The 19,067-nt window shown below is 43.6% G+C and overlaps 1 protein-coding gene and 1 pseudogene across 1 annotated transcript in view; both read left to right on the top strand.

Annotated features, from left to right (window-relative positions):
• Positions 1-19,067, top strand: part of ano11 (anoctamin 11) — a 54,568-nt gene that overhangs the window by 6,954 nt on the left and 28,547 nt on the right. The window contains exons 3-11 of the mRNA XM_060851933.1: positions 2,982-3,163; positions 4,742-4,849; positions 5,325-5,461; positions 7,546-7,603; positions 8,900-9,010; positions 9,182-9,347; positions 10,138-10,228; positions 13,343-13,439; positions 16,430-16,573. Of these exons, the coding sequence (XP_060707916.1) occupies positions 2,982-3,163; positions 4,742-4,849; positions 5,325-5,461; positions 7,546-7,603; positions 8,900-9,010; positions 9,182-9,347; positions 10,138-10,228; positions 13,343-13,439; positions 16,430-16,573 (1,094 nt within the window). The remainder of the gene's footprint in view (positions 1-2,981; positions 3,164-4,741; positions 4,850-5,324; positions 5,462-7,545; positions 7,604-8,899; positions 9,011-9,181; positions 9,348-10,137; positions 10,229-13,342; positions 13,440-16,429; positions 16,574-19,067) is intronic.
• LOC132833766 (gametocyte-specific factor 1-like) lies at positions 14,681-15,340 on the top strand (annotated as a pseudogene).

The raw sequence follows: 19,067 nt of genomic DNA, 5'->3' as shown, positions 1-19,067 counted from the left end.
AAGTTTTATAGAGCTGCAACAAGATTTCACGACTCTTAAACTCAATCCCCCTGTTAATGAAAGTCAAAACACCATATGCTTTCTTAACAACCCTGTCCACTTGGGTGGCCATTTTAAGGGATCGATGTATCTGCACCCTAAGATCCCTCTGTTTCTCCACACTGCCAAGAATCCTGTCCTTAATCCTGTACTCAGCTTTCAAATTCGACCTTCCAAAATGCATCACTTCGCATTTATCCAGGTTGAACTCCATCTGCCACCTCTCAGCCCTTCTCTGCATCCTGTCAATGTCAAATTTGATGTTTTCTTGATTGGTCAAACTGGAGTTATTGCCCATTCTTGTTAGAAATCTAACAACAACATCTTATATTTTCATGGCTTACAAAACATCTCTGTGCTCCCAAGTTCAGGTTGATCAGCCCAAGTGAGTTCAAGTGGGGACTAACAGAACCCAGGTGCTTTGAGATGGTGGTAGAGTGGGACCCTTCAACCAGACCTTCTCCATCCTTTCTGTTTATTTCCCATTTCCTACTCTTTTATCCCCTTTTTCTCTTTCTTTTACCCATTTTTAGTGCTTTCCCCTTCTTGGTGCTTGTCTCCACCGTGGCAGGTCTCTGCCTGGTCTCAGTAGGTCCCAGCCTGGTGTCTCAGCAGCTAGTGGTGGGTCCCGGCCTGGTGTCTCAGCAGCTTGTGCTGGGTCCCGGCCTGGTGTCTCAGCAGCTCATGGTGGGTCCCGGCCTGGTGTCTCAGCAGCTAGTGGTGGGTCCCGGCCTGGTGTCTCAGCAGTTCGTGGTGGGTCCCAGCTTGGTGTCTCAGCAGCTCGTGGTGGGTCCCGGCCTGGTCTCTCAGCAGCTCATGGCAGGTCCTGGCCTGGTCTCTCAGCAGTTCGTGGCGTGTCCTGGCCTGGTATCTCAGCAGCTCATGGTGGGTACCAGCTGGTGTGTCAACTGCTCATGGTAAGTCCCAGCCTGGTGTCTCTGCAGGTCTCTGCAACCAGACCTTCTCCATCCTTTCTGTTTTATTTCCCATTTCCTACTCTTTTATCCCCTTTTTCTCTTTCTTTTTCCCATTTTTAGTGCTTTCCCCTTCTTGGTGCTTGTCTCCACCGTGGCAGGTCTCTGCCTGGTCTCAGTAGGTCCCAGCCTGGTGTCTCAGCAGCTCGTGGTGGGTCCCGGCCTGGTGTCTCAGCAGCTCGTGGTGGGTCCCGGCCTGGTGTCTCAGCAGCTAGTGGTGGGTCCCGGCCTGGTGTCTCAGCAGCTCGTGGTGGGTCCTGGCCTGGTCTCTCAGCAGTTCGTGGCGTGTCCTGGCCTGGTCTCTCAACAGTTCATGGTAGGTCCTGGCCTGGTCTCTCAACTGCTCGTGGTTGGTCCCGGCCTGGTATCTCAGCAGCTCATCTTGAATCCTGGCCTGGTCTCTCAGCAGGTCATGGTGGGTCCTGGCCTGATCTCTTGGTGGCTCATTGTGTGTCCTGACCTCGTCTATCCACACTCTGTGCGGTGGGTCCCAGCCTGGTGTCTCAGCGTTTCGTGGGATGGGTCCCAGCCTGGTCTCTCAGCAGTTCCTGGTGGGTCATGGCCGGTCTCTCATCAGCTCATTGGGTCCCAAACTGGTCTCTTGGTGGCTTGTGGCAGGCCCTGCTTTGTACCAAGTTGTTTTGTACCTAGGTACCTTGGTATCTGAGCTGGCACCATGTGTGATGACATTATAGACTTTTCACTGTGCTCCTGCATGTCCGTACTTGAGTACATGTGACAATAAAATTTGAGAAGAAACTTTTTCACCCAGAGAGTGGTGAGTGTGTGGAATGCTCTGCCCCAGAAGGCTGTGGAGGCCAAGTCTCTGGATACTTTCAAGAAAGGGTTGGATAGAGCTCTTAAGGATAGTGGAATCAAGGGTTATGGGGATAAGGCAGGAACAGGATACTGATTGAGGATGATCAGCCATGATCATAATGAATGGTGGTGCTGGCTCGAAGGGCAGAATGGCTTACTCCGGCACCTATTATCTATAAAATCTGAAATTTAAATCTAGATGACAATGAAAGATGCATTGAAATAGATCAGTTAAAATAAGCTTGAAGGTGCAGTGAGATATTATATGAGAGACTGAGTTTTAGAGACACTTCCAATATATAGGGAAAAGATGGCTAATGTGATGCCACTGATGTAGTTGATGGAGCAGTAACTGCACAGTAAGCTAGAGATAGAATATTGGAGGGTGCAGGAAGAGTATAGCAGTTGAGAAAGTTGTAATAGGGGAGAAGACGGGATAAACCTGCAAGGAATTTTGAAGTTGAGGACTTTGAAGTCAGTATGATCAGGGCATGTGGAGCCAAAGGAGGTTAGCCAGTATAGAGTTGGTGGAATGCAGGTCTTTGTGGAAGTGAAGCTCTGGATCAAAGAGAGTTAATGGAGGATAGAGCCGAGGAGGTTGGCAAAGAGGATTATGGAAGAGTTGACTCTATTGAGGACATAGGCTCGAGTGAGGGATTAAGTACTTTGGGGCTTAGATGGGAAAGTGAGAAAGTAGAAGATCTTGTGATGGTCTGGATGTGGGGCCTAAGCATGCAAGTCAAAGAGTGTAGTGCTGGAAAAGTGCAGCCGGTCAGACAGCCTCTGAGGAGCAGGAGAGTCGACGTTTCAAGCATAAGCTCTTCATCAGGAATCTTCGACTCTGACCTTCAGCATCTGCAGTCCTCACTTTCTCCAAGCATGGAAGTGCCAAATAGTTACATGTATTAACTCAGTTAAGTTCCAGAGATATGATTTGTAAATCCCATGGGATGTTAATAAATCATCAAAAATACCATGGTAATACTGTTGGAGCATTGTCACCTGAGACTGATGGCTGGATTCTGAAAAGTACTGGCCAGGTATTTCTTAGCAGTCAGTGTGGTCATGTGCCTAGTGCCTAACTTACATTAATCAGCTGATAAGGAGCACACATTAATATGTATCTCACTATGACTTTCTTCATTGCAGATTTTGTGCTTGTTTGGGAAGTGAAAAAGAAAAAGTCAAAAAGGCAGAAAGTGAGGTCCACATATCAGGAAATGGAAAGAGAAGAGAAAGATAGCGCAAAAATAAACTTGTTCAACAAACATGAAAAATGGAGAAACAAATTTGTGAAGAATTTACAGAATGCAGGGCTCTTGATGGAAAAGGTGAGGGAATTCCTATCTGCAAGCAAAATTCTGTTCCCACAAAAGTAAATTGTAGTCTGTCAGAAGATTAACAGCAGTACTCTGAAATCAGGAAATAATTCAGATTGGCCCCTTGGGCTGAACAACCCAGAATTAGAGTACCGGGTTGAAGGAGTACAAGTACAAGCACAAGCAACCACATTTAGAATGGAAGGAGCCAATCAGCCCCTTGAGTCTGCTCTGTTATTTGATTCGGCCATGGTTGATTTGATTACTGCATATTCCTGCTGACCCCCAATAGCATTTGACCTCCTTGCATATCAGGAATCTATCTACCTCTGCCCTTCAAAAAGTTCAGAAAGTTGATTTCCACCATCTTTTGAGCAAGCAAGTGCCAAAGATTCATGATCCCAAGTGACAACAAAAACACATCTTTAAGTTAAAGGGGTGACCCTTTATTTTTAACTAGTGACCCCTTGTCCTTGATTCTTCCACAAGGAAAGACATTCTTTCCAGGTCATTGCTGTCAAGACACCTCAGAATCTAATACTTTGAATATATTGAGTGTCTAATATCTTGATACCTTCGGATTTATAAAAACCTTTTTTCAAAAAAATCCCAACAGCAGAACTATCTGATCTCTCAGTGATGAATAAAGTAAACTTATGACTGTGTCGCCAAAATTCGGGACAGGGAATGCTGCATTGCCAAGAGTTGAAGATGCAAGCAATCCCATTCTGTGACCGGCCAGATTGCTCTTAATTAAGATTGCGAATCTAGTTCAAAAGATATCTATAGAGACTCAATTTGCAGTAACTTGTGCTAAATAAAACTTAATGCTTAGGATTTGGTTTTTTATTTCTAGATAGTTTATATGGACCACTTAATATAAATGCAGTCAACTGGTGGGAGTTTAAGTGAGACACTCAAGCAAGTACTTGATACTTTCTTCAGTAACCTACTTGCAAATTATTGGATGAACTAAATCATCTCACATCCAGATGGGCTGAAGTGCTCAAAAAAGATGGGCTGGAAAAAATCTGATTCTCCATCCCACACTCTCCTGAATTGATCAATAAGCACAGGTCAGAGGTTCAAAGTATATGGTAAAGAACTAGAGGGAAAATGAAAAATACTTTCTCACACAGTTGGAAGCACAACGGATTGAAAATGTGGTTGAATCAGACTCCATAGTAATTTTCAAAAGGCAAATAGATATGTTCATGAAGAGAACCAATTTACAAAAAAAAGAGAAAAGCTGAGTTATGGAACTAAATTGGATAGTTCTTTCAAAGATCCAACAGAGGTATATGGTGCCAAATGGCTACCTCCTGTGCTGTCCAAGTCTAATTCTGAGCATAACTTCCATTGAAATGTAAATTGTCAACTTTACCCTTATATTATCCACATGCCTGGCCCAAGGTGTGTTACTGTGACAGGGTTTGATGTGTGCCACCCATGTGGAAACAGTTGTGAATGTCCTATGATGGGATATCTGTGTGTGATGTGTAAATATCTAAGGGAACATGATGCGTGGTGTTTTACATACCTGAGCTTCTATCCATACATTATTGGTATCTCAATGTAATTTTTTCCCAGGATACAACTGTCAGTGAGAAGAAGAGTATTCATTACCTGAAAGTGAGTGCCCCCTGGGATGTGCTGGTGTATTACGCTGAAGAGTTGTCACTGAGGGCTCCCCTGCAGGTGTGTACAGTGATGTTTATATCCCAAAAGCACTTTTAAGCGCCAACATTCACAGAGGCATTTTATAAGAACACAGTGGGATCTAGAAATGAATCATACAGACCAGAAAATTGCCAAATTTAACCATAGATGAAGTTGTTTGTTGATCTTGCAAAAGAAAATCATTTATGCAAATCAATTAATATGCTTGCTAAAAACAGCAGATGGAGTTTTTTAAATCTATTTTTTAAAATTTATCTATTCCCACCCAACTGTGTCAAATGCATTGGTTATAGTTCACAAGCTATAAACTCTCTCAGTCTCTCGCCTCGAGAACCCCTTTCATTTCCATCACTCTGTGCCAGCTCCTCTGGCTTTTGTTTGGCACTCACTCTTCTGTTTGGCTTGTTTCCGTTGTCCAGTTGCTGCATTATGTTTGCTTTCTGTGTGCATCTTGGCTGAGTCACCAGCTTAACCTTTTTAATTATATTCACAGGCACAGCCCAACCCCTGCATGAATATGTCCGAGGCAATTCTGGGAAAACTCAGTATCCCCAACATGATGACTGAGTATGTTCCCAACAGACCAGTGGATTACTACACCTGCCCCTTTCGTAAATCCAAACTGGACAAGTAAGTCATCAGCAAGACTTGGGGGAATTACTATGTGTTGATGTCTGTGTATGTTGTGTAGCCTGAGGTGAAGAGGGAAACTGGAAGTGAGAGGTGGAATTCATTTATTGATTGCAGCAGCAAATAAGGTTTGTAAAGTCTTATCAGTCAAAGATTTATCAGTCTAGCTCCACTTTCAGTGTCAAAGGAGAGTATTCTTGAGGTTATAACTTTGCTAGGTCTCCTCTCTGTAATGTACTTCTCTTCGTGATGTACCTTCGTAATATTTCTCTTCGTAATGTACCTGTGACTCCCACAGGGTCGTAGATGGCTATAGAAGTATCACCTGGATTTGAAACTTGGAATGAGCTGCTAATCTCAGACATGCTATTGTTGAGAGAAGCCAAGTGGAGTGTTACCACTTTTCTCCTAGAGATAGAGCCCACCCAAGTACACTCTTTGATATATAAGTGACTGGCTCTGGAGCAGCTTGGGTAAAGTTTTAGCAATGGAATCAGCGTCATTTATGCACAACAGAGGCCATTCAGCTCATCGTGTCTGTGCATGCTGAATGAGATCCATCCGGCTTAATCCCAGTTTCCAGCTTTTGGTTTACAGCCCTGTTGGTTACACATCTCAAATGTGTGTTCAAGTATTCTTTAAATGCGTCGTGTGTCTCTGCCTCAGTGAATTCCAGTCCTCCTGAGCTAACAAAAACTGTCTCCTCAACTCTCTCTAACAATTACCTGAAATCTAATCACCTGATTATATTCGCCCTGCAAAAGGAAATTGTTCCTGCTTTTTTACACTTTCTAGGTACCTTTCATTCACCTCAATGGAAGTGAGGCCTTAATAAGGACAAAAACATAGAGATTGACTTTCAATTTTACTGTTTAGGCCCGTTTTTATATTACATTTTGACAAAGAGAATGTCCTTTGGTAGTTTTGAAAAGTGTGCTCACTGACATCTATAGAATAGCAATTTATTGTCACGTGTATTTTTACAAAAAACTATGTAAAGTTTTATAAGTGACCATACCACAGTGCCTAAATTAACGACAAGTCATAAATAAGAAGGAAAAAATGCTGTCAGTTCAATTAACAGCTCCTGGATTTGGCATACACTGGAAAAAAGGGCTGAAACTGCCCCACCACACCAAGATAAGACCTCCATGCTGGGCCATTGGAAGACCTGGAAGCTGCCTTCAAAACCAAGATGAGACCTCCACCCTAGACGTGACCTCCACGTTAGGGCTAGACTTTCATGCCGGGCTGTGGAATACCCAGAAGCTGCCGAGAAATACCTGCATGCTGGGAAAAGACCACAGACTGAGACTGCCCCTCCTGGACTAGATCTCCACACCGGGAGACCACCCCACCAGGCACTGAGCTGCCGGTACCCACCTAGTCATTGGGCTTGGGCTGGAAGGAAGCACCTTCTCCCAAAGTTGTCAAAAGTAGGTTAGGCACGATAATAAATGGAAACATTAAAAAATAGCATAGAAAGAAAGAAAAAGTAGTCAACAAGCTCTGGGCTCCTGGGTTGAGGAACGTGCACATTGTGCTGTTATTTCACTGCCACGTTAGAGTACTATTTATGCACTGATGGCATAAATTCTCTTCCCTAGAGAGAGTCAGGAAGATGTAGCAGAGTTGTCCCCAATTGAGAGAATAAAAAGGAAACCTGATTGATACTATCAGATGATTCTGCACATTTGAATGCCACAAGAGCTGAGAAAACCGCTCTGGTCCCTTTGGATGCTACAACTTTGTTGATGTTAATGACCATGTTCCATTTGAGTTTTAGGAAGTACTGCATCCAGACACCAGCTCTCAGCCAATAGGCTGCAGGTCAATTCTGCAACCCACTCCCACACTCACCCCTTCCCCCAAACCCCTCCCCACCCACCACCCGCCACCACACATGGATATGGAACACACACATACACACACACACCTATTTCTGTACCTATGAAGCAGAGAATGTCATGAAAGCCAATTTGAATTAGTGCTTTCCTCATGTATGGTTTCAGTGTTCTGTTTTCAGACTTTGGTAACAGTTAGCACTTCAAGACAAACTTACCTTTTCTTTTTTGTTGCTATAGGTTTTTGGGAAGCAAAAATCATGAGTCATACTTTACTAATACACAGAGGCACCGAATTGTAAGTCTCATTTTGAACTGTGTGAACATAGATTTACAAAGTACGTATGTGAAAGGTGTGAGCAAAGACATCTTTAGGAAAGTGTACAGCTCACTAGCCCCAGTAATTTAACAGATGGGTGCTATCTTTTCATCACATTCTGGTATCCTTTTCTATCACATCAGTTATAGAGTCATAGAAATGTACAGCATGGAAGTGGACCCTTTGATCTAACTTGCCCATGCCGACCAGATATCCTAAATTAATCTAGTCCCATTTGACAGCACTTGGCCCATTTCCCTCTAAACTCTTCCTATTCATATACCCATCAGATGCATTTTAAATATAATTGTACCAGCCTTCACCATTTCCTCTGGCAGCTCATTCCATACACACATCACACCCTTTGCATGAAAACGTTGCCCCTTAGGTCCCTTTTAAACCTTTCCCCTCTCATCCTAAAGCTATGCCCTCTAGTTCTAGACTCCCTCAGCCCAGGGAAAAGACCCTATCCATGCCCTCATGATTTGCAATTGAACAATTGTTCAATATAACATTTCAGTTGCATGACACTGTAATCTTTTGCTATAAATCCTGTGTCTTATGATCCTGCTCCACAGCTACCTGATGAAGGAGCAGTGCTCTGAAAGCTAGCACTTCCAAATAACCTTGTTGCACTATAACCTGGTTTTGAACTTTGCCCACCCCACTCCAACACCAGTACCTCCACATCATATATAAGACATGCACAAGTGCATAAACTTTTGTATTTTGGTGTGAAATTCATTTCAGCTTGAGGCAGAATGACAAAGAATAAGGCTGATAATAGAGGCTGAACAATGAGTGGAATGTGACAATGCATTACCGAGCTGGGGTAAAGGAGAGGATAGAGGGATTTAATGTGCACATAAGGATGATTGGATGCATAAATAAAACATTGAGGTAATGATAAAGGGAATGGTCAGGTTCTGAGCAGTTGGAAATGTGAGTACTGGATGCAGGTGTTTGGTGTTGGGGATATTTTACCTGAGTAAAAGTGTAGGATGACTGTTTTGGGATAGATATGAGATGGTATTCCTGGGTGGGATGCTTTCTGGAGATGTTGAATGGGTTATCAGATAGGGTGGATTAGTTTAGGATTAAATAGAGAGTTAAGAAGAGAGGCAATGTGTCTGTGGACATTTTGGCAGGAATGTTTGAGAGGGTTACATTGAAAAGTCTGGGGGTGGGGGGGGGGGGGGGGGGGGGTGTGGGTATTGTTCTAGGCTGTGATGTGAATGTTGGCTTTGAGAGTTTCTGTATCTTGCTGTCTTTCAGGTTTATGAAATTCTAGCCACGACAGTGTATGGGAAAAGGAAAAGAACACAAATTGGGATTGATCGCTTACTAAATGAAAACGTCTTTGCTTCTGCTTTCCCACTCCATGAGGTAACAGGCACTGGGATAATGAAAATGCATACTGTATAAAATTAGACCTATGAAATTTTGTAGACACCAGCAAGTGATTCTCTTCCTCTATCTATAATACTTATATACCTCACTGTCTCTTTGTAATATCTATGTACTGACATTTTCTGGTGTATCTTGTGCTGTCTGTAGGGCTCCTATGAATTACCAGACTATGATGTACCTCCAGAAAATCTGAATCCAAGGCAAAGTTTGTATAAGTACTGGGCTCGTTGGTCAAAGTGGTATAGATATCAACCACTTGATCACATCCGAGAGTACTTTGGAGAAAAGATTGCTATTTACTTTGCTTGGCTGGGTGAGTTCCTTGTTCAATGATTCCTTGTGTAAGGAATAATTAAGAAAGCTGAGAATTATGAATTTATAATAATGGGCTCAATTATGCTTTTCCTCTCTCATCTTAATAGAGTCAGGCCTCTGATGGATGACATTTTAATGATAAGTATATTCAGGCCTGGTTCAACAGGTGTCATTTTGTTTGGGTTAAGCAAGACAGTTAAAATCAAGGTAATACTTCTGTAACCATTCACTACAATTGGTGTTGATTCTTTATGAAACTAAGCATCATCAAATCTGTCATCTATGTACATTCTCAAAGATCTCTGTCTGTCCCTGGCAGCAGCATTTCAAAATTATTTTCATTTGGATAGAGAGCAAAGTTGCAAATTAAGGTGAGAGTTAAGTGAAAGTCAAGTGGAACTTCTTCACTGAGGGGGAATGCCATTAAAACGGACGTGAAATAATAGAGACAGGTCTGGATAAAATGGACTAACGCATGTGATGAAAATTAATTCAGAGATTTGGTGAGAAGAGATTGAAGGATATGGTCGCCCATATATATCTACCTTGTGTTCTTTGCATCCGAGAGATTACGTGGACTATTTTAATCTCTGGAATCATTGTGACTTTTCCTGAAAGCATTGGCAAATTTCATATGTTGAAATAATGTAGAAGATGATGCACCAAGAGTAAATGGGTGGATTTCCCTTGGCTATCATCACCTTACAATGTCTTTAAGATTAATTAATAAGTTCTTGGTGAGTTCACTCAAATTTAAAATACGCATCAAAGCTTTGCTTTCTTTGCAGGTTTTTACACAACTTGGCTTCTCCCTGCTGCTATAGTTGGGACATTAGTTTTCATCTCTGGGCTAATGTCAATGAACACAAGCAAGCCAGCGTAAGTCAATGAGTTGCAAGAACAACACAACTATTAAATTCTGTGGAGTTACCAGTCAAAACAGCTTCTCATTTATTGGAAAAGCACATATAAATTATTATTTGGTAGGGTTATAGACCACAAGAGCCTTGAATTAAAACAAGTACCGCTATTTGGATAGAAGACCCTGGATTTTTGAATTTGTTCATTGTACATGAAATGTAAAGGAAAATGTGGAAATTTTTAAGTGTCCAAGTGTTGAGAAGGGTTTTTTGAATGATTTTTTTTCCACAATATTTCTGGCATGAGATAATTTTCCATAACCCAATATCCAGAGTCTTTGGTGAACTCTGTGAATTCATAAGAATGATTATTATTGAATAACAGCAGATAAAGCCCAGACAAAAGAGCAGTCACGATACTGATGGAAATGTGTATCCCAGATAGTCAAGATGCAAATAGAGTAGACAGAGATTTAATATGAAAGTGGCAGAAGAAAGCAAATCTCATGCAAATTCTAAGGTCAATGCTAGGTACTGTAATTTACTTGTTAATTGGATAAATATTGGGATTGATTCTCATGGAGCAGATGGGCTGATTTGTTCCATTAGCTTGAAAACAAAGTTCTGGAGAAATTCAACAGGTCAGACAGCAGCTGTGATCTGAAAAAAAGATTTAATGTTTTGTTCTGAAGAAGAGTCATGTTGGAACTGCATTTCCTTTCAGCAGATGCCACAGTGTTTCTCCAGAATTTTGTATTTTTTTTTATTTTAAGATCTCTAGTATTTTTACTTTAACTGAGTTGACTAGAATGAGATGAAGGATGATACCAATAACATAGGTTCACCCTCACAACAATGTATTCATTGGGGGAGCCAGTCTCCTTGCTTTGCTCCTCACTTTATGTAGAATAGCGCTCCTCAAGATGTATAATCAGTTGTCACATGTGTTCCTACATATATGATTACTTATAGTCTAGATATGTGGCTTGAATTGATGCATGATGATAGAATGGTGGATTTTGTGCATGAATGTTTTTAGAAAGCTTGTGATAAAATTCCTCAAAGCTTGATGCAATCTCATGGGATTGAGAAGGATATTAGATTTGGTAAAGGGGCTGGTTACCTCAGTTGGTTAGGTGATTAACATGTGTTTAAGAATAATGCTAACAGCACAAAATTTGGCCCTACCCTGCCTGAGGTAAGCTTGGAACCGGCCTCATTGCCCTGCCCTGCAGAAATTCACAGGATTAGCCATGGTCTGTAACTTAGGTTGCTACCTGCTGAAGAAAAAGAAGAAATGTTGTTAATTAACTAATGAATTGAAAAAAAAAGCTGTTAACACAATCAGTATTTGTTATTGGGCATTGGAAAGCAGGGGGTCAAGTGTGTGATGCTGGGATTCCTGATGAATGGTTTATGCCCGAAACATCAATTCTCCTGCTCCTCTGATGCTGCCTGACCTGCTGTGCTTTTCCAGCACCACACTCTCGACTCTGATCTCCAGCATCTGCAGTCATCATTTTCTAGCCATTGGAAAGTGAGGCATATTGACATGTAAAATGAGCAAACACGATACAACTGTAAAGGTTGCTGAACTCAGTATAAAGCCTCAGGGATTCAAGTGTGCTGAACTAGATATTGAAAATGTTGAAACAATATCGGGTCAGTAGAATAAGAATGTAAGAAAGCTGTGCCTGCCAACAAAGTGGACAAACGTGTTGCTTGGAATTGTCAAACATAGCAAGAGAACTTAAAATCTGATTCACAGTTTCTAAGTTAACCAGCTGGGTGTTCTTGTACACCAGTCAATGAAGGCAAGCATGCAGGTACAGCAGGTAGTGAAGAAGGCTAATAGCATGCTGGCCTTCATAACAAGAGGAATTGAATAAAGAAGCAAAGGGGTGCTTCTGCAGCTGTACTGGGCCCTGGTGAGACCACACCTGGAGTACTGTGTGCAGTTCTGGTCTCCAAATTTGAGGAAAGACATTCTGGCTATTGAGGGAGTGCAGCGTAGGTTCACAAGGTCAATTCCTGGAATGGAGGGATTACCTTACACTGAAAGACTGAAGCGACTGGGCTTCTATACCCTTGAATTTAGAAGACTGAGAGGGGATCTGATTGAGACATATAAGATTATGAAAGGATTGGACACTCTGGCAGCAGGAAACATGTTTCCGCTGATGGGTGAGTGCCGAACCAGAGGACACAGCTTAAAAATACGGGGTAGACCATTTAGGACAGAGATGAGGAGAAACTTCTTCACCCAGAGAGTGGTGGCTGTGTGGAATGCTCTGCCCCAGAGGGCAGTGGAGGCCCAGTCTCTGGATTCATTTAAGAAAAAGTTGGATAGAGCTTTCAAAGATAGTGGAATCAAGGGTTATGGAGATAAGGCAGGAAGAGGATACTAATTAGGAATGTTCAGCCATGATCATATTGAATGGCGGTGCAGGCTCGAAGGGCTGAATGGCCTACTCCTGCACCTATTGTCTATTGTCTATTAAGAGCAGAAAAAAGGGATGTTACAATTGACCCAGGTAATGAATATTAAACCTGGTTCTGCTCCTGATCAAATTGGAAAGTGTAAGAATATAGATGTCAACTGAGGGTGGATTTGGATATGGTTGAATGTCCATAGCATCAAGAAACTCACAGTCCCTTTTGTAGTGATTATAATGAGGTTAACTAACTGGACATCATTGAATATGAGTTCCCTGATGGGGCTGTTAACCTGGTCCAACCAGTGAACCCTGGCTGACAGATAAAGGAGGAGTGTCAGAGATTTTGACATTCTGGGAACTGGTATTAAAATCAAGGACTGTTCAAGCATAAATAAAAGGTGACTTGGTAATGGGATACTGACCTCTGTGCAGTTATTTTGCCTTTTTAATTTTGTGCATGTCAATTGGTCATTTCAGTGAGGTTACTGTAAGTAGCTGCTTTGAAAGGATGCACAATGTCGATTTGTTGTCTCCAGGCAAGTTTGGAAGAAACCTTTGTGGGAGAATGGGAAGATGAGGCTTTCAATCCATTCACCAACTGCTGCTAATTAGAACCTATGCCATGATGCATGCAGTGTGATAAACAGAGAATGCCCAGAGACCTGAACATTGATCAGATATTTTATATCTTGCAGAGAAGAGATCTGTAATAGCAGCAACCAATATCTCATGTGCCCTCTCTGTGACACTTGTGACACCTGGAATATTTCAGAGATCTGTTCCATGGCTAAAGTAAGTCATTTAAAACTGAAGTTATTATTTGGGTCTCATTTGCTTTTATATATTGGTACCTGTAGTTGTGTAACTATGTGCTTTTTGTGCTCTCATTTGACCAATTGTACACCGATTTTTGAATCCAAAAACCTTTATTATTTTATTGATATACTGTAGGTCTAGAACATTCCATTCAGTATCTGCATTGTAGAGGTGTGCAAAGGGCAGGTTGTTCCTTGAAGACAGTCTGGTGATGAATAAATTGCATTTTAGTTGCCCAGGTAGGATCAGCAATAGGCCAGATAGCCCCTGAACTTTCTCTGCCATTCAATCTAATCATGGTTGATCTGTAACCAAACTTCCTATCTGTATAACAGTTCAGGAGCTGTAATGATTGTAATGAGGTCAGCCAGGTGAATCTCATAAAATTCCCTGATTGGGGCTGTTAATCTGGTCCAATCAGGAAGCCTTAGCTGACAGATACACACAGCAGTGTTATGTGAAGAAGCCAGAGAGGGGGGTAACAGTCTGCAGGCAATGCAGGTTGCCCTGGATCTGGAGAAGAATGTGAACCAGAGTTTGCTGGATCTACACCAACTGGCCACTGCCCAGACTGACCCTCATCTGTGTGACTTCCTGGAGACCCACTATTTGGATGAGGAGGTTGAGATCATCAAGCGACTTGGGGACTACATCACCAACCTGAAGCGTCTGGGAGCTCCTGAGAATGGGCTGGGAGAGTACCTGTTTGACAGGCTCTCACTGGAGGACAGCAGTTAGTGGGGCATGGGGGACTGTCTGCTTTTGTCTGAATGCATTACTGACTTCACTTGGACAATCTGGCTTCCCCCTCCCAGGGAGAAGGAGCATGTTGGCAAGAATGTAATGACTGTACCACCTGAATGGAAGTGAATAAAACCTTGTACTAGTAAAAAAAAACAAACAAACAAACAGCAGTGTTTGGATTGTGGGTATGCGTCCTGTGAGAAAAAAAAATGTCGGTAGCTCCCGTCCACAGGCGCGGAAGGTGTGTCTAACATGCCACAGAATGATGTTAAGGATACGATGGGAGGTGTTTCTTACAGCACTGAGGCTGGAAGCACAGAAGCACCAATGATCAGCTGCTTTATACCAGGGCTAATGGAAGGATTAATTTGGATCAAACATCACATCTGAGTCACTTGATTAATTGTAACCTGAATACCAAGGAACTTCAAACATGAAAGCAAAAAAACACAAACAGCAGTGTCAGATGGAGAGTGAGGGAGGGAAAGGACGAGAATGAGTTCCATTGATCCTGATGACCTCCTGCAGTGTCCCTATGACCCCAGAGCCACCGCATCCGAGCTTGCAGATTTCCATACCACCTGGTGAAATGCAGGAAGAATTTTCCAGATAAGGCTCGGAATTTGGAGTCCTGTCCTTTCAATGCAAAGCACCGGATCCCAAAAGCAGAGATGAAGCACCATATCACTGTTTGTGTCGACAAGAAGGTGATTGAGGAAGATTTTGTTCGGAGTGCACAGAGAAAACCCACCAAGTACCTGGCAGTGTCCCCCACTTGAAGAAGACTGGGAGAAAGATGAGGAAGAATCACCTGAAACGTTCATCTATGGCTACACCAATCTGAACCAAAACTGCATCAAAGCCAGTTCTGTTTCAGCGTACGAAAGCAGCCACAACATTACAGCTGGGATAAGAGCCCCCAGATCTTTCCCAGAGCAGCTGTCCTCCTCAAGCGCCCGCGTGGGATCAATTCCGTTTGTCCGGCCTTGGAGAATTGGTATGACCTCGCAAGTGAAAGAACAGTCTCCCCCTTGGTGTGTTGAGGAGCCAGCTGAGAAGGGAACCTAATGGAAAAGGCAGTCGTGTTGCAGTTGGGGCTTGGGTCTGCAATTGAGTTTGTGTGCCGTGCTTTTGTTTCTGTTGCATGTTGCAGGAAGCACTGCGGGAAACGGTGGAAAGAGTCAACTGTCAGTCGACCCGACTGACCTGTTACCAACAAAGTGAATCACGTTTTAATAGAGAATGTTGAATGGTAAAAAAAACAAACAGCAGTGTCAGAGGTTCTGTTCACTCTGAGAGCTGGTTCTAAGGGAACTGGATCAATGTCAAGGACTTGTCACGTGCAAATAAAGGATGACTCGATGGTGGGGTACCAGCTTCTGTGGAGCTATTTCTGGATCCCTGTTCAAAGACTATTTAGGTGGATGTGCCAGCTGTTGCCTAACATTGGAGTTCTCTCTCTGTCTCTCTCTCTCTCTCTCTCTCTCACTCCATACCAGGGAGACAAAGTCAGAAGACACACATCATCAGGTTATCGTCCAACAGGCTTATCTGAAATCTTACAAACTTTCACAGTCCCTTCACTTTGTCCACCCCAGTCCAACATCGGCACCTCCACATCATGCATACCAGAGAGAATAGAGGTTAAAATGAAGGACGTGTGTCATTCACTCTTCAAAGCTCTCTTGTTTCATCAATACCAGTTATGAATCCATTGCAAGTTATTACAGAGAAATTACTGTATAAAATCAGACCATTCAGTCTGGTTATCTCTACTGGTGTTTATATTTCACATAAGCCTCATTCCACCCTGCCAATACACACTTCCCTTCCTCTCTATGTCATGTACATCTCTGGCTCCCCCTTAAATGTATGTATGTTATTTATCTTAGCTGCTGCTTCTCGTGGTGACTTCCATATTCTAATGACTGTCTGAGTAAAGACATTTCCCTACATTTCTTATGGATTAAATTCGTGACTGTCTGATCTTTGTGCCCCCTTGACTCCCTCAAATATCTACCCTATCCAGCCTATCTGTAATATCAAAGATATTTGTTGATCTGTCATTTTCTTTCTTTTTATAGGGATAGGAGACCCATCATGTTCAGTCTTTCCTGATAGTTACAATTGCTATATTAATAGAATATAATTCATATTAAGATACATTTCTTAAATAGTCTCTTATTTATATTTTGTTTTCTCGTTACTGCTATTTTCTGCAGCTGGGTTACCTCTTTGACCATCCTGGCACAGTCTTCTTCAGCATCTTCATGTCTTTCTGGGCAGTGACCTTCTTGGAGTACTGGAAACGGAAGAATGCCACTCTGGCACATCACTGGGATTCCATCAACTTTGAGGAAGAGGAGGTGAGACTGGAAGTAAAGAAAAATGTGCCAATTGATTCAAACTCTAAGTTCAGTCCAGTCCTGCCTTGACTTAAGTCAAGATCCTTGGGGCGGCACGGTGGCTCGGTGGTTAGCACTGCTGCCTCACAGTACCAAGGTCCCAGGTTCAATTCCAGCACAATCCAAAAATGTGCAGGTTAGATCAATTGGCCATGCTAAATTGCCCATAGTGTGAGATTAGATTAGATTACTTACAATGTGGCACAGCAAGTCCACACCGATCCTCTGAAGAGCAACCCACCCAGACCCATTCCTCTACATTTACCCCTTCACCTAACACGATGGGCAATTTAGCATGGCCAATTCACCTAACCTGCACATCTTTGTGATTGTGGGAGGAAACTGGAGCACCCGGAGGATACCCAAGCAGACATGGGGAGAATGTGCAAACATTCCTGGTGCAGGAATTGCACCCAGGTCTCTGGCCCTGTGAGGCAGTAGTGCTAACCACTGTGTCACTGTGCCATCCCATCAGTCCCCACAGGTGCATCAAGTTAGAGGGAAACAGGTCTGTATGGGTTACTCTTCAGAGGATTGGTGTGGACTGGTTGGGCCAAAGGGCCTGTTTCACAATGTAGGGAATGTAATCTAATCGAATCCTTGAAAGCTTAGCTTTCCCATGAAACACACATTGTGTGGAATTTCAACAGTTTCACTGATGATAACTTCTCAGATAACTTTTCATGTGTTCTAAGATGATTTGAGTGATGTGAAGCTGACATTAAAACCATTCCAGTAGATGGATGGTGCACAATGCCTTGTGGATAAGCATTTGGATCATTCTGAATAAAAGCAATTTAAATAAAATTTTAAAAGTTATATAAAATTATAGTAACCAGAAGGTGTGGATGACCATATAGTACTCAGGAAATAGTTTATTTTTTTCAAAATCTATAAACAGCTAATGTCCTCGGGGCCTGTCCTTTGACTCAGATTGACTCTGAGAATTGTATCCTGGAGCTGCTAACCCAACCTCCAAGTATAATGAATGTGATCCCCAGATCCTCAGGGCCTTTCCAATCTAACCAAGTAGAGACTGCTCAATAATACCAAGAAAACAATGAAGGCAGCCGAAGGTGTGCTGAACCTGCGGGAGGTCAGGCCACATGGCGGCGGATTGTAAGGTGACCATCTGCCGAAACTGCAAGCAGGAAGGCCACCCGACCAAGGAATGTAAGGAGAACTGTAATCTGTGCGGAGAGGCGGGCCACATGTACAAGGCCTGCCCAAGACGAGCCGCCACCTACGCACAGATGGCCGCAGGTGGCAACACGAGCCGTGGACCGACTAAGACCAGCAAGGTACCACAAAACAGCACGGAAACGGTGTCTGGAGGCACCCAGTAGGAAGGGCAGGCTGTAGTGGAGCAGACGGCGGTCAGTGGGGAGATGCAGCAGCCGATCCAAGCTCCTGCAAGACAGACGGAAAAAATGGAAGAGGAGGGATCAAAGGAGGCAGAGGATTGGAATACGGTCAAAAACAGAAAGAGGAAACCTCTCTGGGGCCCCAAAGCCATCCAGAGAAGGGGGAAGCGACACCTACAAGTCGAGGATACAGGCAGCTCTTCCGATGGTGATGACGGCCACCAGAGGAAGAGACAGAGCGCCGTGGGGAGAAAGAAGGGCACCACCGCCCAAGAAGGGAAAGACGATCCCTCTGAGGGAACAAGTAAAGGCCTCCCCCTACCCGGTGAGAACCAAGAGGTACCCACCGGCCCACAGCTCCAGATAACTAGGGGCAGTGGTCCTGTGACAGCCCCGCTGTCAGATGGAGAACTGGACAGTGCGGACCCTGGGCTCGACGCGAAGACACCAGAGCGGGGAAATCCAGACAGCTACCTCAGCCCTGGGAAGATCCAGCAGTTTGCCATCACCACGAGGATGCACACAGCTACCCCAGAGGGGCAAGACCATCAACAAATGGACACTGTTAACCTTGTAAACTGTTAAAATGGGGTTTAAAATTGCCAGCATCAATGTGAGTAGCATCAATTGGCTATGCGATGTGTTTTTACGATGGCCTTCCTGGCCAGCGTTAAAGCCGACCTCCTGTTTCTGCAGGAGTGTGGGATACCGCACCTCAGCAGCTACAGGAGATGGTCGAGCTTGTGGGCCCATAGGCCATCAGTTTGGACGGGGGGCAACGATAGCCACGCCTCCGGCCTGGGTATCCTGTTGCGAGGAAGCAACTTCATCATCTCCGAGGTTAAGGAGGTGGGCGGGTGCCTCCTTGTCGCTGACGTTATGTACAGGAATGCTCCCCTGAGACTGATCAATGTGTACGCCCCAGTGGGTAAGAGTGAACGGTTGGCCGTCCTGCAGCAGCTTCCACTGTTGCTGGCTACATCCAGGCCGGTCATTCTGGCCGGAGACTTCAACTGTATCATTGATGCAGATGGATGATCCGGCGGGGGGGACAGTAAACTGGACGCCACGTACAGAGCCCTGATGGACAC

The sequence above is a fragment of the Hemiscyllium ocellatum genome, chromosome 37, assembly GCF_020745735.1.
Source record: "Hemiscyllium ocellatum isolate sHemOce1 chromosome 37, sHemOce1.pat.X.cur, whole genome shotgun sequence".
NCBI classification, from domain to species: domain Eukaryota; kingdom Metazoa; phylum Chordata; class Chondrichthyes; order Orectolobiformes; family Hemiscylliidae; genus Hemiscyllium; species Hemiscyllium ocellatum.
The sequence above is the reverse complement of the archived record's forward strand: the minus strand, read 5'-3'. Positions and strand labels throughout refer to the sequence as shown.